This window comes from Prunus dulcis, chromosome 7 (genome assembly GCF_902201215.1).
Source record: "Prunus dulcis chromosome 7, ALMONDv2, whole genome shotgun sequence".
In the NCBI taxonomy this organism is placed as follows: domain Eukaryota; kingdom Viridiplantae; phylum Streptophyta; class Magnoliopsida; order Rosales; family Rosaceae; genus Prunus; species Prunus dulcis.
The window spans coordinates 833,468-860,154 of record NC_047656.1 but is presented as its reverse complement, the minus strand read 5'-3'; the positions used below and the strand labels follow the sequence as shown (position 1 = coordinate 860,154).

The window sequence follows — 26,687 nt, the reverse complement described above, 5'->3', positions numbered from 1 at the left end:
ATGGTGTTCAATCAATCAGAGTCCCCCTTCATGCCCACGACCATGGGAGTCCCATCAAAATATCTACAAGGGATTTGATTGCAAGAGAGATCTTCTTAAGCAATCAGCTGCTTCTGGATATCATCTTGCTTTTGCTTGCTTCTACACTAGGCCAACAACAACTATATACAATCATGGTTTACATTGTGATTAAGAAGGTTTTTCAAGAAAATTTTGTCAAAATTAAGATTGGCGTATACGATAAGCAAAATTAGGCATTCAACAATGGTTAATATCAGTGATATAATAAAGTTGGTTAGTAGGAGTGGTTAACGGATTCAAAGCGATGAATTATATTATTCTTCTTTTCAATCAAAATTAAAAATTAAAATTTTTTTTTTATTTTTAAAAAGGGCTAGTGTTGGCTTGCCAGAAAATATTTAGGCTTACCGAAAGAGATAATGATCTTTTGAATATCCCTACCCTACCCTGCCCATACAAACTATTTTATGATAAAGATTTTATTTATATATTTATAAAAATCAGAGAATCTATTTTAGGATAAGGAATTTTTTTTCTTGTGAGTAAGTTAAACTTAGAATCTGTGTCTCCTTTTCCTTTTAAAATTTTTTTGTCTTTTTCATTTTAAAAATGCAACTTTTTATAAAGGGTAAAAATAAGGCAAATGCATGAACGAAATTGGTATGTATCTAAAAGCACGATTGATAATTTTTTAACCACATGGGAAAATTTATTTTATTATTATATTATTATTATTTATTTAAGCGATTGTCTCGATAGTCTCTAAACTTATACGCTCTCAATACATCACATATGTTGCCAAACTAATAGACAGTAGGGAATCTAAAATACAAACGGGATTCAGAATCTATACAAGCATCCCTTGCAGTGTACAAATATTAATTAACTTTGCTTAGACCAAAAAAAATAAAATAAAATAAAATATAGACCTTTTACAGAAATTTATATATATATATATATATATTATTTAATTTCACCACTCCAAGGAATGGACAGGAGAGGTGTTCATAGACCATTATAGTGACCACCAAATGTGACATGAGCTCTGGTGATGGGTACCCCTCTAACTGCTGAAAATGCCTCATTGAATTTGGTTGCATGCTCAACTGCCTGCTTAATCCTCTGCATTTCCACAAGTGGGATTACATTGGGTCAGCTCCACAATTCATAAGCTACAACTATATGTGAGAAAAATATGACCGTAACATCACGTGATATGCATAATATTTTGTTATTATGTATCTTTACTTCTATAAGATATTGAAAAAATAAATGATGATGACATAATGTTATGAATTTATTATCTCTATAAGAGATGGAAAGATTAATAACCAGATTTGTTCGTGTGGAATTGCTTAATTGTTATTAATACTCATCTCATGTAATTTGTGAGGACGTCGTAAGCAGTCGTTGTCTTCTTTCTTAACACATTTTTCAACATTCACAAATTAACATCATTCATGTCCTCATGTCGCATTTTCTGTTTAATAGGTAACCGAACATTGTAAGAGCATCTACAGCGGCAGTAAAAAACATCATATGCAACTCATATTTATCTGAAATATGAGATCTAATGACTAGTAATTAATTAAAACAAAAGTAAATAACAATAAAAAGCTAACATCAGTAATGGGAATTTGGATAAAGTAATGAAGTTGGAGAAAATTTGCTGACCTTGTTGTCATCAGTGTAGATCTGGTAGCGATTCTGGTTCTGTTGATACTGTTTGTTTTTCTGGTGCGTACCCAAAAACAGAACACAGATAGTAGCAGCAGCAAAACCAAAAGAGCAAATAGCTCCAATCCCAGTTAAGCTCAGCTTCCAGATGTTGTTGCTGTTATGATCCCTCCCATTCTTGACCAAATCATCCTCCTCCTCCTCCTCCTTCTTGGTGTCTTCTGAGTCGAACAAGTTGTTGTTTTTCTCACCAATTTTCATTCTGGGAGAGGTGATCTTGCTCTCAATAGAAGCAACAGCAGCAGCAGCATCAGTAGTTTGATGCTGCATAAATCTTGGTGATCTGCAGGTAGGAGACTTTGGTGAGTCCATTTTCATGTCGGCAAATTCATTTTCCCAAGTTTTCTTGAAGTAGACTTGGGAGAGTTGTGTGTCTTGATCATCAGCTTCTAAAGCTTTTGCTTTATAATTAGTCTTCTCATCAACTAGAACCCTAGCAGCAGGGACTTGTTCTTCTTCTTCTTCGGCCTTGACAAAGCTTGGAGGTAGCTCCAATTGAATTGGAACAGGCACAAGCTGATTAGGCACCCTTGAATCAATAAACCCTTGTGGTGGAATTGGTGGTGGTGTCTCGATGAGTTTTCTTGAATTGGGTGATGGGATTATGAAGTAGTTCATGTTGAAAACACTTTTGGAATCAGAATATGCCTTGCTTGAGAAAATCCTTTTCTCTTCTTTCTCTTCATGGAAATCAAGAAACCCATCATCGGGGAGGTACTCCCACTCATCAAGATCCATCTTTTTTTCTCTTTCCAAACAAAATTTTGGGATTTTGATGAAAGTAGATGATCAAAGGAGGAGGAAGGTGTTTGCTAGAAGTAGGAAACAACTGGGAATTTAATTCAAACTTGGGTACTGTAGTTGAATAATAATTGAATCAAAGACGGTGGCTTTCATGGAGTTTTGTGTGGAAATGAATGGGAAGAGGGCACCCCCCAAATGGCGTGTGTGTCCTCTTGCTCTTGGAGTGAAGAAGATTGATTCAGAATCGAGGAGGAAGATATTGACAAGGTTTGAGAGAGTGCTTATCCGTTCTAAGGGACCCACCAAGGAGAATCGCTCTTCCTTCCTGATGGGGTTTGGTTGATATTTCTTTCCATTTGTAAATCACTTATTTAAATGCAGAGTTTGATTACTATAATGTAACTTCGGTTAGGGGTGGAGTATAATGTTCATGCTCACAACAGGATGCCAAAATAGCTCTCAACTTAAGGTTCTATTTTTGATCTCCTTGTGAAGACTTTTAGAGAGAGAGAGAGAGAGAAGACAGCGAAGTTTTCACTCATCCAAGGGAGATTCTTTTGTTAGTCTCACCCCGCAGAAGGGAAAGAAAACTACAGTGTCGGTTGCTTGGAATGACTTTAAAGGGTGGAAAAAAGAAAATTAAATGAAAGTGACAATGGGTAGTACAACTGTCTTTGGGTTGGAATCTTTATTTGGTTCTTTTAGTTATTTATTTTAGGGTTAATCGTTTTATTAGTCCTTGAATTTAGATTCGATTTGCATTTGAGTACCTCAATTTTCAAAATGGTTCCCGTGGTCCTTTAACTTTAGTTTCGTTTGCACAACTAGTCTCACTGTTATTTCTGTCCATTTTTTCTGTTAAACGGAAGGGCAAAATGATATTTTTATATTAAAACAAAAAAAATAAATAAAAAATTATATCTTTAAAATAACAATAAAAGAAAATACCATAAAAAACCAATAAATAAATAAATTTTGGGGGGAGTATAAATCGGGATAGAGGGGAAAGGGGGAATTTAATTTTAATTTTTTAGTTTTTTTAAATTTTTTTATATTCATATTTTAATCAATTTTGATACAAAAATACCATTTTGCCCATGCATTTAACAGAAAAGTTAGCAAAATTGACGGCATGACCATTTGTCTTAACGAAAGTGAAGTTAAAGGACCACGAGAACCATTTTGAAAATTGAGGTACTCAAATACAAATCGGGTCTAAGTTCAGAGACTAATAAAACGATTAACCCATTATTTTATTACTATATATATATATCAAGAAGTAGGACTTTTCAATACTGCTCAATTTTGATTACAATATATTTGAAGTTGGGGTGTGAGTGTGGGATGAGGGAGAACATGTAAATAGCCCTTTTTTTTTTTTTTTTCTCTTCTTTCAAAACTTTCTTTAGTTATTTTATTATTGGAAAATTACAATAATGATCCTTGCAAATTATTCCAATTTTCACTTTCATCATAGTAAATTGTAAACATTTTGCATTGTTAGTTCAATCTTTCATATGATATAAGGGTGAGAGAGAGTGACCAAGCCCAACTACAGCGTACGCGGCCAAAGCCCAACGTGCATAGCCCCAGGCGTCTCTCCTCATAGGCCCACACGTGGGGATATAAGTGCCAAAGAAGGGCCCACATAACATTTTACTAACACTTGTTGTTCACAAAAAGGAAGGACACACGTCAGACCACCACCGATCACCTAATTGAATGATGCCACATCATCAATGACTCTTTAGTCCTCATATCGGAAAAGGACAATAGAAAAGTCCAACCTTCCCTATATAAAAAGAAGTACTTTCCACCTTAAAAAGACCCTAAACCCTAAAAATGGATCTTCTCCACACTTGACCCTTTTATGTTTCTTTTTCAAAAAATAGGAACTAACAACCACCTTACTTTGCCATTCCAAGTAAAACCAAAGGATACAGAAGTGCATCGTCCTAACCAAGTCTATCCTTGAGGAAGGGCGGACTTGGATTGACTACACGCTGATTGGTTGAGCAATTTTTACACATCAACGTTCTTTAAAAACCATAAACTCCTTTTAAGGCCCCCCCGCCAGCACCCCCCCCCCCCCCCCCCCAAATTTGGGGTTTGAATGAGAAGATGTGCACTAAAATGGATGGAAAAAACTACTTGAGTTGAACGAAATGAAATATTTATAAAATTACAGGAACGGAAATGAAATATATATAAAATTACAGAAAACTATAGAAATGCAACTTAATGAGAGGGTTATTTGTGTCATTCTACAACAAAGACTTATGATGCATTAAAAAAACTATACATAATTAGGAACAGGCTTAATTGGTGATTTACCTCTGAAATTGTACCTAAGTTTTGTTTTACCTCCTATCCCTTTTTTAAAAAAGAAAATTAAGGACCCAAACTAATTTTTTTTGGCAATTTGCCCCCCAACATCAAAATCTGCCACTTCCCATTCATTATGCCTTCAAGTTGGTGTTTTGGTGGAGACTCCAAATGACAAAAGTAACCTCGAACTTTATAGCAGGATGGATGGGAAGTAGCAGATTTTGAAGTCCGGGGGCAAATTGGAAAAAAAAAAAAATTAGTTTGAGTCCTTAATTTTCTTTAAAAAAAAAAAAGATAGGAGGTAAATTGAAATCTAGGTACTAGTTCATGGGGCAAATCATCAGTTGGCCCTTAAGAGCAACGTACACTTGGAAAAGGGCAAGTAGTCTGCAACATATAACATCTCATCCTTCACACTAGACGCCACACACCCTTATTTAAGTCCATAGATGCAACTTTTATAGCTTCATATACTTTGTGATTTTCGGCCTTAGCCTAAAAGTCTTTACTGATTTTGGAACCTTTTTATATAAAAGACTTTAACCTAACTTGTGCAAGAGTCATTCTCTTTGATGGTTTTGATTACTTGGAGTACAATTATTCTAAATTCTGGTTAGTTACTTATTTAAGATTATGAAGAATCCTGATCAAATCAGGTGATTATTGCAATGACCAACATTGACGAATCCAACACTTAGAAGAATAGTTTTTTACATGTTTTAACAACCTATATTGGATCATGAAATAATTGTGCCTCATTCATTAAATAACTTAAAGCCTTGTCAAGCTCATTTATTCAATAATTTCAATATCATCTAAAATTGTGACAATGACAAATTTAGGCACAAACAATATTGAGAATATTGTTGTTACATGGATAAGTACATCTAAAAGAATTATGCATGAAATTGGAAATTTTTATTATCATAAACTGTTAGATCACCACAAAATATTGAACATACCAGTTTCAAAGACAAGTTATATAACTGTTGCATCTGTTGATAACAGAATGTAACTTACCCCTTTCTATCCTAAAGGACATAGTGACCTAAGCCAAAAGCCAAAAGTCAAGATCATATCATTTTTATATTATATCAAGGACAAACTACATAAAACTCTCTAAAATATAGGGTCATTTTCAAGTTCATACCCCATTTTAGAGACATTTACAAGTGCATTCTCAAACTTCCGGAAACCCTATAAATTGCCCCATTTGTTAGCTAAACTATTAGTAAGTTTGTTAAGTGCTTACATGGAAACTTTGGGTCCCACTTTTATGCTTATGTACAATCCATGTAAACAAAATAATATTTAAAAATTTAAAAATTTAAAGATTCATTTAAAAGATTAGAATAATAATAAACCTAAAATCTACAACAACCAAAAAAAAAAAAAAACAACTACAGCAACCCCCAACGCAGATCGCGTTGATATGAGTCCGTAGACATGTAGTGGGCTCAAATCGGAGTTGTAACGAAGAAGTTACAATATACGGAAGCCTAGTAGCATAATCGTAAATATTTTGAAGTTTTTTTTTTAAAAAAAAAACCAAATTTTCCTCTCTCTCTCTCTCTCACCTCCCCACACCCCGCCCCCCACGCGCACGCGCTGCGATGCCACTGCCTCATCCAGTCACCAAATTGGGCAGGACCGTTACCAAAGTAACCGGCTCACTTCCCCCTTCTAGCCCCACCCCATTCTCGTCGCAACCGCCCCCTCCAGTCGCCCAAAAAAGGAGAAAACCAACCAATTTTTACTTAAAACTTCAGACGTTCATTTGTTGATCCATGTCTGATTTCTCATCCTCTCAACGTGTTCTAGCTAATGGTTGGGTTGATTATGATTAATTTTTGAGTTTTGAAACTCGATTTATCGCTTAAAATTTAGACAATTTTTGACTCGTGTTTCCGGCAAGTTCTGGCCACTTTTTGGCCATGGTCCAAGAACAAAAGTTGCTCCACTCGTTGTCCCGATCACGTAAGTATAGGTATTGATGGGTATTTCAAGAATTTTTCGATCACTAGAATTTCTCAAGACACCCACGCTCCGTCGGTGCGTGGGCCTTGTTTGGGTGACCCATTTGGTCCTAAAATGATCCCTATATCTGTGTGCTTGGGTTGTGGGTACATTGAATATCGATGCTAGTTTTAAAAGAGTGTCTTGGAAAGTGAATAATAAGGGGTTAGGATGACTTTGGGTATGTTATGGATTTTGGATTTTGGTGCATTAGTTATGTGGTTATCGGACTTTGAATTTCAATATCTTTGAGAATGTTGGAATTATTATGTATATATTGATGGGCTATAGTTTTGGGAAATTAAATATATGGTATTTTGGATCTTATTATCTTACCTTGTGAGATTTTCAGAGGTTGTATATCCCTAAGTATATGAAGAGTGATTTGAATATTAATTAAATTGAATGGGCTTATTTAGTCTCGATGTTTTTCTAAATTATGGTTTTCAAAATGGAAACATGGGTATTATTATATATATATATATATATATATATGGAAATGATTTGTTTTGGAAATTGGATTTTGAGAGTATTATCTTTATTATGTATTAGTTTATGAAAGTAGATTTTGGATCTTTGCAATGACACGCCATCTCATGTACCCCCTTTGGATACTGATACTGGAATTGAGGGATACTGGATACTTGAAAACTGGGATTATGGTTTGGATATGATCGGAACCTGGGCACCCTTGACTGGATGTTTCGTAGACTCTTAGCGAGGTTAGTTTGCGTGCTTAAGACTTGTCACAGGTGCACGAGTATTGAGGATTCTGTTGTGCTTGATGGTGAGCCCAGTCCCCCGGTTGGACAGCTTGTCCCTGGCCACATGGTTGTTGAGGATTCCTCCGTGTGGTTCAGCCAAACAATCCCCAGTTGGATTGTTCCTCTCCTCCCCCTTCCCCTCCCACCCCCCCTCCCGCCGGCACTTGGATACTTGGATGTGGAAACTCGGATATGTATATTTGGATATGTCAGAACCTGGGCATCTTTGGTGGGATGTTTCGTAGACCCTTAGATAGGTAGTCTGCTTGCGTAGGACTTGTCACAGGCGCAAGAGTATTGAGGATTCTGCTGTGAGTGCTGGGAGCCCAGTCCCCCAGTTGGACGGCACATCCCTGGCCACATGGTTGTTGATGATTCCTCCATGTAGACTAGTCAAACAATCCCGGATTGAATTGTTTTTCCCCTGGTACGTGATGATAGTGTGAGGTGTATGTATATATATATATATATATATTTGTTTTCGGGTTGAGATTCTTGAACTTGTGCTTTGTGAGTACTCTTCACATATATGAATGTTTGAATTATGGTTTTGAAAGGGTTGTTCGGCAACATAGGCCTTGGATAGAGTATGGTTGCGAGAAAGAACAGATAAAAGGAAGTAACATCCCACATTGACCAACGGAGAGGGATGATGTGCCTTATATGTACATGTCCGCCTCCATCTAGCACTTGGACTAGAGCAATCCCAAGATGGGTGATCCACTGGGAAGTTGCTAGTGAGTTCCCAGAAACAAGACCATGAGGGTGCAGGCCCAAAGCGGACAATATCGTGCTATGGCGGAGCCGATCCCTGGATGTGATAATTTGGTATTAAAGCCACTCTGTCATGTGGTGCGAGTATGCCAACGAGGACGTTGGGCCCCTAAGGGGGGTGGATTGTAACATCCCACATCGACCAACGAAGAGGGGGTGATGTGCCTTATATGTAATATCCCAAACCAAAAATTCATAATTAAGGAATATTTTATTTTGTGAAAAGACAATTTTGTCATCGTAATATTTTATTAAGAAAAAGGTGACTTTTTGATCGAGAAGGAATTTGACAATTCCGCTTACGACATTGTGTAGAGCACGGTGAAACGAGTTCATAGACACGTAGTGGGCCCGAATCGGAGTTGTAACGAGAAAGTTATGGTCAAAAGAGTCTCAGTGGCATAACCGTAAATATTTTGAAGTTAGATCTATAAAAACCAGCCAGCTCTCTCCTCTTGATCAAAACTGCCCGCCGCCTTCCCGAGCTTGCTGGCACCGCCTCAGGGCACCACCGGCCACGAGACCGGTGGCGATGGAACCGCCGTCGAGTCCCCTACCTTTCCCGACCCTTCCCCGCCGGCGGCACGGCCTGTGCTGGCCAGAAATTGCAGAAAAGCGACGGGAACTCACCGAAACTTCAAGGCCGCCGATCTCCCTACTCCGTCCACCATTTCCATCGACCCAGGTATGGATCTTGAACCTCTCGAGCTGTTCTAGCTGCTTGTTGGGTTGGATTAGATCGATTTGTAGTGTAGCCATCGGATTTTTGAGATTGAAGTTTCAGCCGATTTTCGGCCTCTGTTTTCGGCCACTTCCAGCCACTTTTTGGGGGTAAGTCCAAGAACAAAAGTGGGCTCCAAATATAGTGTTTTAACTAGGGTAGGAGTTTGGAGCCGTGGTTTGAAGTTTTTCCGGCGAGCCGAAATCACTTTAGACACCCATCGATGTAGGCGCGTGCTGGGGCGCCTGGGTGAGGGTGGTGCAGTGGCACTGTGTCTTGTTGCGATCCTTATATTGTCACGAGCCCGTAGGATTTCGCGGATCTCAATTTGGATTCCGTTTTAGCCCCGAACGGATTTTCCATATTGTGCGATTTCCGGGTTCAAGATTACCGAACCGTTGGATCGCGCTCAATTTCGGATATGTTATTCCAGATAATTTCAGAATCGTGTAGGTGTCGACGGATCGTGAATCGGAGTCCCGGATACTCCGAAATCGCGAACCCTGGGGCTAGAGTTTGGAAATTTTATGATTTCACGATCGTAGTCAACCCGATCGTCAGTTTCAGACCAAAATTGTAAGACATGGTTCCTTAAACGTGAGGAAGTTAAAGGAACTCTCAGATTGGTCATTGGAGGTCGTGGACCCCACGGGGTTCCGTCTCGACCAAAGTGGAAGTTTATCGCTTAATAAAGTCTTGAGTCTTTTCTGCCGATTGTAAATATCTGAAATACCTAAGTGGGCAGGAAAATGACTTTAAAGTTAGTGCACGCATTTCTAGAAGTTGGGGGTCAGGGTTTTACTTAAAAAGTTATACCGAGCAGTTTTATTAATTGAATATTCATGATGGTTTACCCAGGCACCGGGATAGGCAGACCCGCAGGAGAGACCTTCAGGAGGTCTAGCGAGCTCGGACCAGGAGTGAGTGGACCTTTTTCCATAAATGATTTTATATAAATGAGTTTATGTAAATGATTTTATATTGGTTTTATTTAAATGAGTTTTTATAATTGAGTTTATATGGATAAATTTCATTATTTGGTCTTGAATGAGTTTTATTGGAGGTTTTCCAAACATGAATTGTGCCGTAAAATATCTTTGTTTATATACTGCTTAGTTGAAGATGCTAAAGTTATATAGACAGCAAACTTTGAGATTTATGATACAGAAATAGCAACTTAGCTCAGATTTATCAAATTACAGTTAATTATCAGACTTTGCTAAAATAGTTTATTTTAAAACCAACATGTACCCGTTTTTGGTGATTACCCTCAGATGGACCGATGTCTACGGACATCCAGTCTATTTACAGTTCTGTCAGTGCACTTGACATTGCCTCACGAGTTTCGGGGACGCTCGGACCGTGAGTGCCAGGATTTGCGGCTCGGCAGACTTGGTGTCCCAAGACCTACCAGGATTTGCGGCTCGGCTGACTTTGTGTCCCCGAGACCTGCCAGGATTGTGGATCAGGCTGACTACGGTCCCCTGAATCCTGCCAGAGCGGCTCGAGTCGACTGTGTCATCGAGACATGCCAGCGGATCAGGCTGACTATAGTCCCCTGTATCCTGCCAGTTTGCAGCTCGGATAGACTGTGTGTCGCCGAGACCTACCAGGGAAATTGACGGAATTAGAAGGGTACATCTGAGTGGTAGTTTTGATTGATTGCAGTGATTTGATTCAAGTTTTGAGTACATTGCTTATATGCAGGTTTGATTTCAGTGCTTTTATGCGAATTTGGTTTTCAATGCTTTCGTGCAAGTTTTATTGCTCTTGAAAGCGATTACATATATTTCTATAAATATGTAACTGCGCTGATTTTAATATGTTTCAAAGATAGTTTAAATATTCAGTTTTACGCAACTGTAATGGATTTCATTGCTTTTATGCCAGCATTATTGAGTTCGAATATGATTTACATATAATGCCTTGAGTTAGTATGCTTTAAATGCAGAATACGTATTTAGATTTATTTCACTATTCTTACAATAGGGGGTTAGTATATTCTTAGATATTTTATGAACCTTTATTTTTGGTCCACTCACACTTTCAACTGTTTTGCGCCCCCAGGCTGTAGCGTGCACAGGACATCCACCACCGGGCCATCGTGACTTCCGCGCCTTCTGGCTCAAAAGTGTTGGTATGTAAATTAATTAAGTAAACCGTACACTATCAAAATTGCTCTGATACATTGCCCTAGAGTGAGAATGGAACCTTTGGCATGTTTACTGAAGTGTTGGCAGTTGGTTGTGTAGATATTTTGCTCATTCTGACAGGTGAAAATTTTGGGATTGAGCAAAATTATAGGGGAGACTCTGCCGAAATTTCGGTAGAGGTCAAAGTCAAAATTTTAAGAAAAAGGGCAAATAGGTCTTTTGTGCCCGACATTTGCCAAGTGTCGGACACGCACAGGGTTCGACTTGAATTCCAAAGTGGAATTTGATTCGGGTCCTGTCATTATATGTACATGCCTACCTCTATCTAGCACGAGGCTTTTTGGGAGCTCACTGGCTTCGGAGTTATGAGAACTCCGAAGTTAAGCGAGTTAGGGGCTAGAGCAATCCCAGGATGGGTGACCTACTGGGAAGTTGCTCGTGAGTTCCCAAAAATAAAATTGTGCAGGTAGAGAGGGGGCCCAAAGTGGACAATATCGTGTTACGGCGGAGCCAATCCCGGGATGTGATAAATGTTTAGTGTACGCCTTGCAGAATTTGATATTGTAAATAAATCTAAATTTAATTGTTGGTATTACTTTAGATAATCATATATTATTTGAATCGTGATTATTGACAAAAGAACTACATGTGGCTTGATCTCTCAGTAAGGGTACGTAGGTAGCCTGGGTCTCACCCAAGTGCAGCTGCGAGATAAACTATATTTTTTGGAACTTTAATTTGGTCATCGGGGTCAAATTCTATTTATTAGATTTGTTGAGTTGGTTTTGGATTTGTAGGTGGCCTGAAGCCCGATTGAAATTTAGGTGAGATTAAATTCCTGTTTATATTCCAGTTTTTACTGAAGGGATGCGGTTAAAATGTGTTTGTAGTTGTGACGAGGCTAAAAACCGTTTTAGATTGATAAATGATTGTGGATTGAATCTTTACAACTACTTATGACTGTGCCTGTGGAAGAGGAAAGGTCTTCTCTAATTACTTTTACAATAAGTGCTACGGGTGTATGGATTGACTATGAGTTCTAAAACAAGGACGTTTTAGACATACTTGGTTATGAGGCGGAGGCCTATTATGTAAATTGCATGTTATTATCTTGTGCATGCTCTATCTACCCTATCTATCTATCTATCTATTTATCTATCCCTAGACCCTATCTATCTATCTATCTCTCTATACCTATGTATCCATATCTATCTATCTATCTATCTATCTATCTATTTGTCTATCTGTCTATCTATCTATATATGTCTATCTCTCTATATATGTCTATCTATCTATATGTCTATCTATCTGTCTATCTATCTATAAAAGTATAACAAGGTAATTACCTATAAATATACATATATTATAACAACTATATATATTTACTACTTACCAAGGTAATTACCTATAAATATACATATATAAACTAAGTAAACTGTAAAAATGTTTAATTTTCTTTTAAGAATACGTACAGGTTCTCACATGACTAGTTAAAGTTTGTTTATCAAAAACACTAGTGTTGGAGAAGAACGTCAAGGTTCAAAGTTGAATTTAATCAACTAATGTGGGAAAAGAGTGTACAATAGCACACAAATTGTGTTATGTGCGTATGTTTCTAGTGTGTTCTATATTGGATTGATGTGTGATCATTAATTATTCATTTTGTTAGTATGAAAATTGTATTGGCATTTTCTAGACTCTGGTATAGGTCGGGTATTAGTGTGTGAATATTTTTTACTGGAAGTTTTGGCGCAACACAAAAAATCCCGGATTTTCTAAATATGACTTGATCGATATGAGAAAACTGATTTAAGGTAAACCATGACATAATAATACATTCATGATAGGATTCTTAGTTGGAGTTATTTTCACTCAAGTACTTATGTGTTAGTCTTATTTTTAATAGGATTAGATTTTATCTCTTGAGATTACTTTTCTAGTTGGACCTTATATTTATTCTCATTAAATCATTACTTTTCCTCTTTTGACTTGGAGGGCACATTGCTCTATTAAAGTCCTCTCCTACCTAATTGATCTTATTGATTTTTCTTGGTAGATATTATTTCCTTCTATAACATTTGATTGTAATGAAAGACCTACAAAGAACGACATGATACAGTGGTCTCATTAAAACCTTATTAGGACAACCTCATGGGACAAACCCCAGGGAAGTAAAGAGTACCACACATGTCATGAACTAACAAGAGAGTCCGATTCAGGTCACTTTGGACCATTACAATAAAAGAACAAATAAAAAATGAAACTAACACATAGACCTCCGACGAGAATCGCAACTATAGACCAACACAGTAGACCCACATGAGAGGACAGCAGAATATCCCAACCGTCAAAAGAAGCCTTCTATGAGGAAAATCATAGTCCTTTGACACCCATACAAACTGCAAGACAAACCATAACAGAAATCATGAGAGAACACGTAGGAGGAATATATAAACAACAATAAAAGGACCCCTGAGAAGCACTCCACTTCAACTCAGAACCGTACAAAGAAATCTCCTATGACCAAGCATAGTTCTTTAGTCGGAGCAGAGTAGAGAAACATCTCAATAACTACCATTAGCGTCGTTGCTGCAGTTGCCGTTCAAACAGAGACAAAACATCAGCCACTATGTATCACAAATCTCCCGAGCAGAGACACAATCTAGCATCACCACATAAACAACAAAAAAAGGACCCCTGAGAAGCACTCCACTTCAACTCAGAACCGAGCAAAGAAAACCTCCTATGACCAAACATAGTTCTTTGGTCAGCGCAGAGTAGAGAATATCACTATATCCCAACAACTACCACTAGCGTTGCTGCTGTCGCCGCCGTTGAAACAAAGACAAAACATTAGCCTTCAGTTATCACAACTCTCCCCAAAAGAGACACAATCTAGCGTCACTACTGTCGCTGTTGTCGAGACAAAGACAACACCAGCCACCTAGAACACTGCAAAAACAATCAAACAAAACAAATAGACAAACAAATCTAGATTATCTAGGGAGGGGAAGGGGAGGAAAAGAGGGGATAAGAGGAAGGAAAAATATGGGAGAAAAAGATGGGGAGATGAGGAGAGGAAGGGGAAGATGGCCGGAGGAGCAGTGGCCACCTCCCCCTTAGCTTCCTTGTGGTTGGTTGTCGACAAGGAGAAAAGGGGCCAGAGTGCGGCTAGGGTTTTTTTTATTTTTTATTTTTTATTTTTTATTTTATACATTGAACCATTAAACAACCATCGTAGATGCTCTAAGATAGTATGCTATAAAATGAATTTACAAGTAAATATAGATAGATTTGGAGTAATTTTCAAAAAAATTAACCGGTTTTTCACCCAATACATGTTTTTCTCTTCACAAGATATGTAAAAAGTTACTCTTTTTTCTACAATCATAAAAAATTACTTGAATATGAACACCCAGGTCACATTTGGTGTACATGATTGGATAATTCCTCATTCGGATGAAATGTGAGATTTGTACCAAATATAAATATTTATTCACATCCATATTATACTTAATTTTATTTTAATCACGTTTGTTCTTTTAATGGTTTCCTTTTCAACAACATGCATGCATACATACAAATATGACATATTTAAGGTCCGTTTGGTAACGTTTTTATACAACGCCACCTCATGTCACAACAAGTCAAACCCCATGTCTCATTATTCCCGAACCCACCCACTACCTTTCCATTCCATCGCACTAACTCCATTTGCCCAACCCACCCCAAAATCCACGGCAATCCCATTAAACTGACTGCGCCATCACCTAATCGGCACTTAACTGAAATGGGTTTTGAAATTCTCATACATTTAAAACCGATGGATTGATTAGAAGGGTTGTTGATCTCATACCCTCATTCCTTGTCTCCCACAAAGACGAATAACATGTATCCTATGGACCATCCAATTTTCACTCAATGGTATAAGATGCATCTCAACCATCAGATTTAATTTAACGACTGAAAACGAATCCTCATTCACGGACTTGAGTTGAGTACGTAAATGAATATGAAATATCCAGTGACTGGGATTGAATTGCGTTGGACTACATTAAACTGAAAAATGATAACATTAATCCAAATGATGTGTTTCATACTACACATGAGTCATTCTATAGTGACGACTCTTAGGCAAGGTCATATCTCTTAACTGTTAAATCATAATAACCAATTTGATCCAATGGCTAATCAATTTGATCCAACAGTTAAGAGATAGGACACCACTTAAAGGTCATAAATAAAGCCCTCACCATAGAATTCTTGTACTACTGCTACACATAATTAAGGTGTTGGATTAATGTGCTATTACATGGCTTAATAGGGTTAGATATAATCCAATCCAACTTAATCACAACCCTTTGGTAGAATTCATAATTCTACAACATTTGGCATTAATGAGATTAAACATAATCCAATTCAGGTTTTTTTAAGCCATCAAACATTAGAATTATGAATCATATCCAATTACATAATCCAACTCACCAACGGCACAAGTTTATTAGGATCAAACTTGAAAAGTTATATCAATCAATAGATTAGATATGAATGGTTGAGATGTACAACACATGTTGGGAGGTAAGATGCATGTCAGCTGTTCATATACAAACTTTAATAACTTGAGATCTTGTTGTATCTTCTTAAGTGTTAATATCAAATACGAAAGAATAAGATACGCAATGTCCAGTGGGCGAGTGTAGGCATCAGATCCGTTTCAAAAGCATGTGATCAGTGGTTTTGAATAATATTTTTTCTTACAAACCTGTTAGAGAATCATGCACATATCGTTAATGGGGAGAGAGAGAGAGAGAGAGAGAGAGAGAGAGAGAGAGAGAGAGTTGTGTTAATAATCTTACATTCCTCTTGTATAAACTAAGAATCTTTACGTCAGATGACAAGTAATTTACAAAAACAAAGCTATTCTCAAATTTACATTGCTGGTTTCCTTTCCCCAAAGAAAAAAATACTCTACTCAAACAAGGACAACAGCTTCAGCTATCATCACTACCAGTAAAGAGATATATATATGAGAGAGAGAGAGAGAGAGAGAGAGAGAGAGAGAGAGAGAGAGATAATAACTACCTGCCTCAAGAACATCACAGCAGCTGATTATACACTATCAGTTGGAGATTTCTACCCTCAATTTTTCGTGTACAAGATTTTAAGTTCTGCATTTAAGATGACTATGACGATCTAGCTGATGATTCACCCAGAGAGACAGAAGTCAGTGAAGAAGCCCAAACCCTGGCATTCTTTGCACCCTTGTGGAAGTTTTGGGTCTTGCATAGTCTCAGCTTGGTCCAAATCCTCCTAATATCAACCATGTGGAGGATACGCCCCATAATTTGACTTGTCTCCCCAAATATTCCCAAGTTAAAATGGGGAACATATAGAACCCAGAAAGCTTGGAGGCAGGCCAATACCCTATGAAATATATACAGGAGTACCCTCAAACAGAGGAACAAAATAGCAAAAACTAAATAGGGTTCGCTCCTTGATATCTCTCTTAGTGACATATTACTCATTGACTGGATTATGGACTTTTCACTACTTTTTAAAATGACGGATTGGTTGCCATCAAAATATTGAACTGGTTCAAGTCCTGAAAGACAAAATCAAATGGCAAGGATGTATATGGTCAAGTCCACAAGATAACTGCTTCACAATTTGTGCAAAACAGATGAAAAGGAAAAGGCAACCTATTGGGCATTCCCCCACATGCATATAATATTCTTCAGTTTAGGAGACTTTTACCTGTGATTGTTTGGTAAAATCGTACAAGCGAGTATAAATCTTTCAGGCCATGATATCGCACCCTTGATGTCTGATTGACTATTAAAATCGAAGGCAAGCTATGGATTCCATATCTTGAGAAAACACTACAGTACAAACACATCAAAGGAAGGTGAGTATGCGTGATAATAGTGGTACTTCAAAGCATAGATAATTATATAACTTTGCGTATCCCATAAATATCTAAGTAAATGCGTCCCCCTTTGATGAAAGCATCCAAGGGTGGAATGCAATTGGATTTAGTACTACTAATAATAGATAATAAAAACTGAACAAATTGCCCCATGGCCATATAAAACTATGCAATTTTAATTGAATTTACAAATCTATAGCATCCTCATTGGCAACTTTAGATCATGCAATGGAAAATATTAAAAACGCACAGAAATATTTTTTTTTTTAACAACAAACATAATACAGAGCAAATATACTTTTTTTTTTTTTGGTCAAATCAATCTTTGGCCTACTATATGTATCTAGCCAGGCTCCAGTATTTGTACCACAGATCCAAAACCAAAAGGAATCTTACATAGAAAAAAGATAAAGGACAGAAGCAGGTCAATTTAAAGCTTCGCACCTTGGCAATGCTGAAGATTGCTCAATTGCCAAATGTTCTACTTGAGGGAACATGAAGCTGAGCATTCCAAATGTAGGATACATACTGCATGAAAATGGGCACCATGAAGCATAAAAGAGCACCGCCGTATAACCAGTCCTCTGTTTCGTTGCCAAAGCTCTCTCAAGGAAGTTTCCATCCACCTGAAGAAGATAAGAAAATAAATAACATTCACAAGACTCCATTTTTAACTGAGAGAAAGTAGGTCATGCAATTGTTGTATTCTTTAAAAAAAGTTTCATACTACCATCAACTGATTATTGAGTTAAAAGAACAATTATAATGGAAGCTAAGGAAAGGATGAGAAAAAAGATACTAAAAATAAAGGGAAAATTGCGTTAATGGTCGATATTTGGGAAATCACTAGATTCTAACTATATATTTGAATTTTAATAACCATATTTTTCTGACAAGAAAGTTTAAACTGTGAGATGACACAAAAGCAATCAAACAAACATTCCAGTTGACTTTATTATGCACTCCTCCACTACATACACTTGGACTCAAACCACAAATGCCATGACTTCCAGAGGATCAAACTCCATTTGTGCACCAGGTAAATGAACATTGATTTGAAACATTATAAGAGTCAAAACTTTCACATATAATTATTAGAAAAATATGGCAAAGAAAAAGGTCGCTGTCCTTTTTCTTTTCTTTACAGAATTAAAAAAAAATTAAGACAAAAAAACAAAAAAACAAAAAAATGCATAAAATAATCAACTAGCTATTGGTCTAGCGGAAAAAAAAATGAGGCTCTAAATACAAGGAAAAACAAGAACATTTTAAAATTAATATAAATTGGAAGCCCATTTTGATAAAATAAATGTGAGCAACAAACAAACTATAAACAAAGGCAGAATATCACTTCAATAAACATTATAGGCTGAGGTTAATCATCACCATTTGCCAGCAATTATTGTGTGCCACGTCAACCCACCTTCACAATCGTCAACACCTCATATCCTCATTTTAAAAACCATTTATAATCACTGCATTTATCTTCATTATAATTATTGCACCCATCACTACAATGTGCCACAAAGGCAATTTTCATCAGCATTAGTTTTTGCCTCCTATTCTGCAGTGGGTATTTAGGATCTAACAATACACAATAAATGAGTAATGTTTAAAAGCCATTTCCACTTCATTCTTTCTCCCTTACACTTAAAACTCTAAAACCTCACCTGTAACCAACCCCTAAATTTAACCCTTCACAAGAAGCAAATCCCATTGCATCTGGAAACAATAATAAAAAACTAAAACTAAAAACTAAAAGGTAGAATCCCATAGCCATCTTGACTACCCTGCTTTTATTGTCTTCTACAATAAAATTTCGTCTATTCTAAAGAAAAAGTAGAATCCCCTAAAGCTGGATCCTGTCAAAGAAGCTCTTGTGTGGGAGTGTGTCAATTTCTCTCTCTCTCCGTATGCAGACAAAAAGACACACTATGAACTAACTCCAAATTCTGCAGCGTACTCCTTTCATTCCAATAAAGAACATATTGAAAAGAATATCTGCAATAGCTGAGATGCTTCCTAGGAGAATAGTCGTTCTGACCATAGTTCTGGTAACTATGAAGATCTAGCTTTTGTGCCTATAATTTAATCTCTTTCTTCCATTGATATTCATGCACTGCAGTGACCATGTGTCCATAACCAACCCTATTTCTACATATCACCACCGCATTACTCTATTTTGACTCCTGAAAAGCCTTTCTATAACAAACCTCTAACCTTAACACTCTAAATCCTTAAGACACCTTATTCTGGACAATCATGCAGCAGTTTTCTGGCTCCTGCTACATCATTCAGGATTTAATCACTTGTAAGCCCTCTTCAACTACCAACTCCTAATCAAGTTTTAGATCTTCTATATCCTAATCTCCTTCATTGTTCCTAAACGTTTCAGCAATAATAAAAACTGTAATGAGGATATTAGTAGATACCGTTAAACAGCATCTTTATTTAATTCAGGACAGTCAATGATTGACAGCCTACTACTTCACAACCTCTCAATCGACTATATAAATGGCTCAATTTAGTGCCAAAATCAAAGAGAAGTGTGCTACAAAGGCATGGAAAATGTACTAAACCCACTGTCAGAGAATGGACTACTCAAGTAACTTATGATCACAAAGTTATTGAGAGATTGTAGAGAAAAAAAAAAAGTATTTAATTTCCATAAACAATTTAACAGTGACTAAAGAATCAAATGAAATAAGCTATCCAATCTACTTCTTCTTTTTGTTTTTTTAACAAAGTAGAAGGAAAAAAAAACTGTTCTTTCCAAAAAAATATTAACACTAAGAATTGGACCCAAAAAAAAGAATTCATGTTAACTACGAAAATGAGTACAAAACATATTCCAAATCTTCATCTCACATCTCAACCCAGCTGTTTTTTTGGTCATCAAGCTTGAGGAGGCTAGAAAGGACATGTCTATAGTATACTATGTTTTCAAATCAATTTGTACCATGATGATTACAAAGATGGACAATGAAGCAGTGTGCATTTGGGAGAAAAATTGAATTGACAAGGTAGTCAACCCATACTATAGACATGTGCTATTCTAGCCTCTTCAAGCTTGATGACCAGAAAAATAGCTTGGTTGAGATGGGAGATGAAGATTTGAATGATGTTTTGTACTCATTTCCTTAGTTAACAGGAATGCTTCTTTTGTCCAATTCTTTAGTGTTATTAATAGTAATGCTCGTATTATGAAGTAAAATTATTCAAGGCAGCTAAACATCGATGTAAGCACAAAAACGAATACCCTAAATCATACAAATTTTTACTTCATACAATGTTCTTCAGTGGATAACATAGTAACTAACACTAGACACCCCATTGAGTGATTAACCAGAAGTCCTATATAATGCTTGACCTAGGACTTTGGCAGAGTTATACAACAAGGGTTCAAGACATATTCGTAGGTTCACATGAATAAAATCAAACTCGAAGAGTAAAAGAAAAATGAACAAATCAAGGCCCTTGTCCTTGAGCATGCCTCAAACGAACTAATTAAAATGAATAAAATCATACTGAAAGAGTAAAGGGAAGGTTTACCTAAAACAACCACATTCCAGAACACAGCTATCTCAAATTCCAATCTTTCTTCTATTCTGTAATTAGCCAATTGATAACAAATAGGGAAACTTATAGAATTGCAACTGTTATTCTTTCAAATCTTTTATCTTTTCTGTTTTGTTTATCATCTGCCATCATCATTCTAACAGAGACAAAAATGTTATCCAAAAGGCAACCAATATCTCACATTCTAATATTTCAATTTTTGCACCATACAAACTCTACCACCCCGCATGACATACCAGCTACCCTTTTGCAATTAAAACCTCAGAAACTGATATACCCAGAATCCAGAATCACCCATTTTGATTAATTTAAACACAATCCAACAAAACAAAAATCAAGCATCACCAATACACAAATTCGCACCCAATAAAGATAAAATATTTTCAATAAGCAACACAGTCAACAAAAGAATCAGTCAATTCAGATAACAAATAAACGAATAGGTAAGCAGGTATGTGATAAATCGAAGGGTAACACGTACCTTGAGGGGTGGGTAGGGGGAGATCGAGATATGGGATTGAGATTGAAGACTATAACGGAAAAATTCCGATTCGTGGGGGCAGAGAGCGGAGGACGAAGCCAATAGCGAAGCCAAGGTAGTGATATACAAGAATATTAAAGATTTATCCATAGATGAACAATACCCAATCGAATCGAAGAAGGGGAAGATGAACCAGAAAAAAGGTCGGAGAAGAGAATACACAGGTGCAAGAAGGGTAAAATAGGAACAAAAGAAAACAGAAAAACCGAAAGGCTAAATATTTTTTTTCTTCTCAGAATCAAAATGTTGAATATAGAATGGCAAAAGGTTTTGTTTTTGCTTTTTTTTTTTTTTTGTTCAAATCGCTAGGGCAAAAGGCTATTGTTGGATATTTTTGTCTGTGCGCGTGGGAGTGTGATCTGAATGTTCTTTAACAAGGAGTTGGTAGGGAGGTGAGAAGTAGCTCTCTCGGCCGCCGCCTCGTGTGTGAATGAAAATGGATGTTTTATGACCAAAAATAATGGGAGGTGATTTTCGCATTTTTCATTTACATTCTCTTTTATTTTTTTAAATAATTTTTACTATAACAAAAAAAGAAATGTAAATAGACAAAAAAAGAGTGAAAAAATCAGTCTCGAAAATAATAATAATATTTGGATGTTCAAAAATTGAGAATACACAATTAAAATAAACTAATTATAGTAATTACATTCACATGAAAATTACAATGCGTTTGGATGAGGAAAATTAAAAGTAGAATTAAAAGTTGGGATTTATGACCTCCAAATTCTATGTTTTTTTCCCAAGCAGAATTTCTAAATTTCTATGTTTTTTTTATCGAAACACGGGAATTGGTTCATGTCAATTTAGAAATTCTGACTTTTATCAAAATCTCAAGTTTATTTCCTTCATCCAAACGCACTATTACTAAACCAAATACATGAATTGTTATATCCATGCCCTCTTTTAGCTACTAATCAGAAATCATGTTAGCTTTTCTATAAACAGGGTTGATAGTCACAGAACTGAAATTCCCATGAAGTCGTCAGATATCTTTTGCAAGTGATTGTAAGCTCCATGGTATATTGACTTGCCTAGTGATTATATGTATCAGCGTCTTAGAATCCCCCTCAATTTCTACCTATGAAATCTTTAATCTTGTTGCCAAAATTAGTGCTTGTTTAAAAGCAAAGGCTTCATCTTGTAAAGCTGACAGAGCTTGTGCATTGCTAATGACAAAGCCTGCAGCTAAGTTTCCAATTGATAAAATAGAGCAATCAAAATTAATTTTATAGCTACCATTGTTAGGAGGGCTCCATCCATAAGATTAAATATGAGTAGCATGCCAATTGTTGAGGTCCCAAAAATCTCAACGAATGTCTATGCATATTTTAAGGCTAATGCATTATCGTGTTATAAAAGAAGCCTAATCAAGGTATGCGGAGGCCCATCAAATTCGGCTATAAAGTTCCTAAACAAGCTTTGATATTCCTGCCATGCCAAGCAAGAGTACAATTTAGCATGTGATGAGGTCATAATACGGGTTTACCAATTTCACATGCAAACCTATAAAGTTTAACAATATCACATACCCGAGCTCACCTAGCCCACTGCTTTGTGAAGCATTATCCAACACAACCCTAAGCCACTGCAATACAACGTAGCCCAAGCATAAGCATGCAAATAACATGCCATGCCTAGTGCCTTCCTTTAGTGCCAACCCACCCGACAAGCTTAAGTGGGCCCAAGCCATGTAAATGCATGGAGCTTGCTGAGCGGATTGTGATGTGGATGGGAACGAAGGTCCAAAGGCCCACGGAAATTAATGGATAATGGAGACTTTGTGCTGCTTGGGAGCACCGAAGTCCAAGCCCATTCCTTTAGTTCTCCCACATGGGTAAGCAAATGGGATGTTCTTCAAGCACTCCCTATTACCCGCTGGAAAGAAGTTGTTTCTGACACTCCTTTTTACCCATAAGAAATCATCAGTTTCTAGTACCTAGCTTCACATGCTGGAAAATAGCATGCCTTAGTGCTTCCTTTTAACCATTAGAAATAGGTTGGTTCTAGCACTTCCCTTTACCTATTGAAAATAAAGGAAAACCCTCACCCTCTATAAATTGGCATTCATGTGGCTTAGGCAAACGAGGACCATTCTTCAGCCATCAAGCCTTATCCTTTGGCTGTTGTAAGCATCCCAACAAGCATCAACCTCATTCTTCATTCGTCACACCTCCTTTCTAGTTGTTACAAGCACCCCATCCATAACCTCCTCTCATTGAGCCAGTATTCCATGTAAAGTACAGACACAAACATAACCCCAAGCCTTTACTTCATCCTCTTACCTCTAGAACTCATAAACATCTCTAAGTATCATACCCATAAACATCATAGCCTTCACATTCTCAAGCTATGCATTCCATCACCATAGTTGTTTGTGCAAATTTCTCACTTGAGAATATTCACATGTAGATTCTTCACCTTTTGAGCTCCATTCTCTCCCTTCTTCTATTCCTGTAAAACAAATAGGAGTAAAAGACCACACTCGAGGTGTTGGCCAAAGGCCATCTAATGCCTAAGATAGTTCAACTGGATTTTTGAGAAAAGATGCAACAATAGCTAAAAAGGGCACGAAGCTTTCTCTCACAAGGAGAGCTAGGTGGTTGGAGTTGTGTGTTGAGGCACTTAGTTGTGTGGGAGAGACGAGAGTGGGAGAGGCCGGCAGCTATGGAGGCCATCGACTAGGAGAGAGAGAGAGAGAGAGAGAGAGAGAGAGAGAGAGAGAGAGAGAGAGAGAGAGAGCTTTTAGGGGGTTTTAGGGCTAGGTTTTTTATTTACTTTATGTGTTGAATGTGGCCATGTATTTATAGGGTTCTAGCCATCTAGGGTTTTTCAAAGAACATCTTCCTATTTAGAAAGAAGATACTCTTTCACCAAAATAGAGAGATTGAGTCAAATAGGGATTTTGATTAGGATCAAATCCCTAATTGATGATAATATCTCTAAAATAAAGATAATATCCCTATTTTTTGTATCAATAAATTGGCCAAATAAATGGGCTCAATTATTGACTTAGGAGATATTCTTCTTGTCCACGTGGCATTTTGTGATTGGAAGCCGGAATATTTGCTCCCACTATAGTCAAAGCAAAATTAACCACCAAAATCTCATAAAACCCTTATTCTCAAGCTCAAGTATAGCCAACACCAAGGGAAACACATGAATTCTGACAGGACCCGACCCAAATTCCACTTTGGAATCCGAGCCGAACCCTGTTCGTGTCCGACACTTGACGGGTGCCAGGCACAATGACTAAATTGCCCTTCTAGTTAAAATTCAAGTTTATTACAAGTTCAACTTCTATCAAAAATTCGGCAAAGTCTCCCCTGCAATTTGATCATTTCCCAGAATTTTCACCTGTCAAAAGCATAAATATACATATCCCAACTGCCAGCATGCTTCCAATTTAAGATCCAAACAGTTCTGATAAACTAAACGGCCTCAGGCCACACAGAAAGTCCTAGGGCAAATCATCATAGCAACTAATTCAGGAATATACAACAGAACAATTTGATTTCAAAACTGGAGCGGAGTGTGGAATCTACCCGGTGGTGGCGCTCTGGTGCACATCTATTGCCTGGGGTGCAAAACATTCAAAAATGTGAGTGGGCAAAAATAAAGGTTTGGAAAATAGCATATGAACATACTAACCCCACTGTAATAACAGTTATGCAAAACTGAATTTTCCTCTTCATTATATTCGTACTGAAATCAATGCATTCATATATTTATATACGTATATGCCAATCATACTCATGGTCAATAAAACTCTCTTAAAAGCATTGAAATCAATTCAAAACTACCACATAGGTGTACCCCTTTAATTCTATCAATTCCCAATATTCGTCAATTCCCAATAATCCGTCAATCCCTGATAATCCGTCAATTCTCCTGGCAGGTCTCGGTGACACAAAGTCAACCTGAGCCACAAACTAGCAGGATTCAGGGGACCGTAGTCAGCTTGATCCGCATTTCTGGCTCCCACGGTCCCGACGTCCCCAAAACTCGTGAGGCAAATGTTAAGCGCGCTGACAAAACTGAAGGCAACCTGGATGTCCGTGGACATCGTCATCTCCGAAGGCAACATATACCGAAGACAACCTGGGTGTCCGTGGACATCGTCTTATCTGAAGGCAACCTGTTTAAATAATTGGGTACCTAAGGTGGCTTAAGAAAATATAAAATCTCTGACAAATATGATAAATAACTGAATTTCTGTTAAATCTAGAACTTTGCTGCCATTTATCTGTTATTTAGCTAAAATTTCATTTTCCTATATCCATAACGGATATCTCATTCGGTAGCATGTGAATTCAAAACATTTAAAAGCATATATCAACTAATAAAACACTAATATTTGAATAAAACTTATTCAAGATCAAATATTGTAACTGAATAGCATAAATTCATTTACGAAAACAAAGAGTCCACTCACTCCTTGTCCGAGCTAGCTGGACCTCCTGAAGGTGCCTCATGCGGGTCTGCCTGGCCCCTAGTGCCTTGGCTCAACGATCAATTCAAACATTAAAGCCCTCAAACGAAGCTTTCTGTCTCTTGAAAAACCTGAGCTATGGCGGCTGGAATCTGTTGGAAAATTCCTCGAAATTTCTGGGTTCAAAGCTGCCCGTTTTCGGGCTCAACTTTGGCTCGATTTTCTGGTTGATTCGCTTGGAATCAAGGCTAGATATGGGTATGTATGGGAAGAGGAGAGAGAGGCGAAGAGTTTGCAAGTTGTGGCACTCGTGGTGGCCAGACGGAGGAGAAATGGTTGTCTGAAAATGGCTATTCGAAACATTCCCGAGAGGAAGAAGAAATCTGGGTTTAAAAATTCTGAACTTCGAAAAATTTATGATTGTGCCACTGAACTTCTTTTGATCGTAACTTCTTCGTTACAACTCCGATTTGAGGCCACTATGTGTCTACATACTCATCTCGACGTGCTCTACGTAATGGTCCAATTGAAATCCCCAAATTCATTCTCAAGCAAAAAGTTAACTTTTGACCCAATAAAATATTCCCGGGGTAAAATAGTCTTTTCCCATAATAAATTCATAATTAAAAATTGATTTAGGAACGGGTTGTTACAAATTCTCATTTGCCAAACTTGTGGATATTTAGCTCCCACACCTCATGTCTCTCATGCCAAGCCCTTTTTTAATTTTGTCTCAAGAATTGAATCTCATTCCAGCTGAAGGAGCTAATGAGGAGTCCAAACAAAGAACTCCCTAAAATCCACCATCTTTCGAAATGTTTGGGCCAGGTAAATGTATGGGACTTGCTGAGCGGGTTGTGCTTTGGATGGGTACAAAGGTCCAAAAGGCCCATGGAAACTATTGGATAATGGAGACTTTGGGCTGCTTGGTAGCATCAAAGTCCAAGCCCA

General features: G+C 37.3%; 2 protein-coding genes across 2 annotated transcripts; both read right to left on the bottom strand.

Annotated features, from left to right (window-relative positions):
• Window positions 1–701: 701 nt before the first annotated feature.
• On the bottom strand, window positions 702–2,961 carry LOC117635730. Its single transcript, XM_034370087.1, has 2 exons — window positions 1,696–2,961; window positions 702–1,143 (listed from the first exon to the last, which is right to left on the bottom strand). Exons 1-2 carry the CDS (start codon window positions 2,494–2,496, stop codon window positions 1,027–1,029), a joined length of 918 nt encoding a protein of 305 aa, XP_034225978.1. The 5' UTR covers window positions 2,497–2,961; the 3' UTR covers window positions 702–1,026.
• Window positions 2,962–16,096: 13,135 nt separating this feature from the next.
• On the bottom strand, window positions 16,097–21,728 carry LOC117635874 (5'-adenylylsulfate reductase-like 5). The gene is made up of 4 exons (XM_034370253.1): window positions 21,245–21,728; window positions 17,629–17,810; window positions 17,013–17,137; window positions 16,097–16,860 (listed from the first exon to the last, which is right to left on the bottom strand). Exons 1-4 carry the CDS (start codon window positions 21,392–21,394, stop codon window positions 16,442–16,444), a joined length of 876 nt encoding a protein of 291 aa, XP_034226144.1. The 5' UTR covers window positions 21,395–21,728; the 3' UTR covers window positions 16,097–16,441.
• Between the last annotated feature and the right edge of the window lie 4,959 nt (window positions 21,729–26,687).

What these genes read in the sequence shown, in the direction of transcription:
- LOC117635874 (XM_034370253.1), bottom strand. Translation starts at nt 21,394, where the DNA reads ATGGATAAATCTTTAATATTCTTGTATATCACTACCTTGGCTTCGCTA. An exon ending in CCCCCTACCCACCCCTCAAG is followed by an intron (nt 17,811 to 21,244) that starts GTACGTGTTACC and finishes TATCTTCTTCAG; the next exon opens with GTGGATGGAAACTTCCTTGA. An exon ending in ATTTTACCAAACAATCACAG is followed by an intron (nt 16,861 to 17,012) that starts GTAAAAGTCTCC and finishes TTTGTCTTTCAG; the next exon opens with GACTTGAACCAGTTCAATAT.
- LOC117635730 (XM_034370087.1), bottom strand. Translation starts at nt 2,496, where the DNA reads ATGGATCTTGATGAGTGGGAGTACCTCCCCGATGATGGGTTTCTTGAT. An exon ending in TCTACACTGATGACAACAAG is followed by an intron (nt 1,144 to 1,695) that starts GTCAGCAAATTT and finishes GTGGAAATGCAG; the next exon opens with AGGATTAAGCAGGCAGTTGA.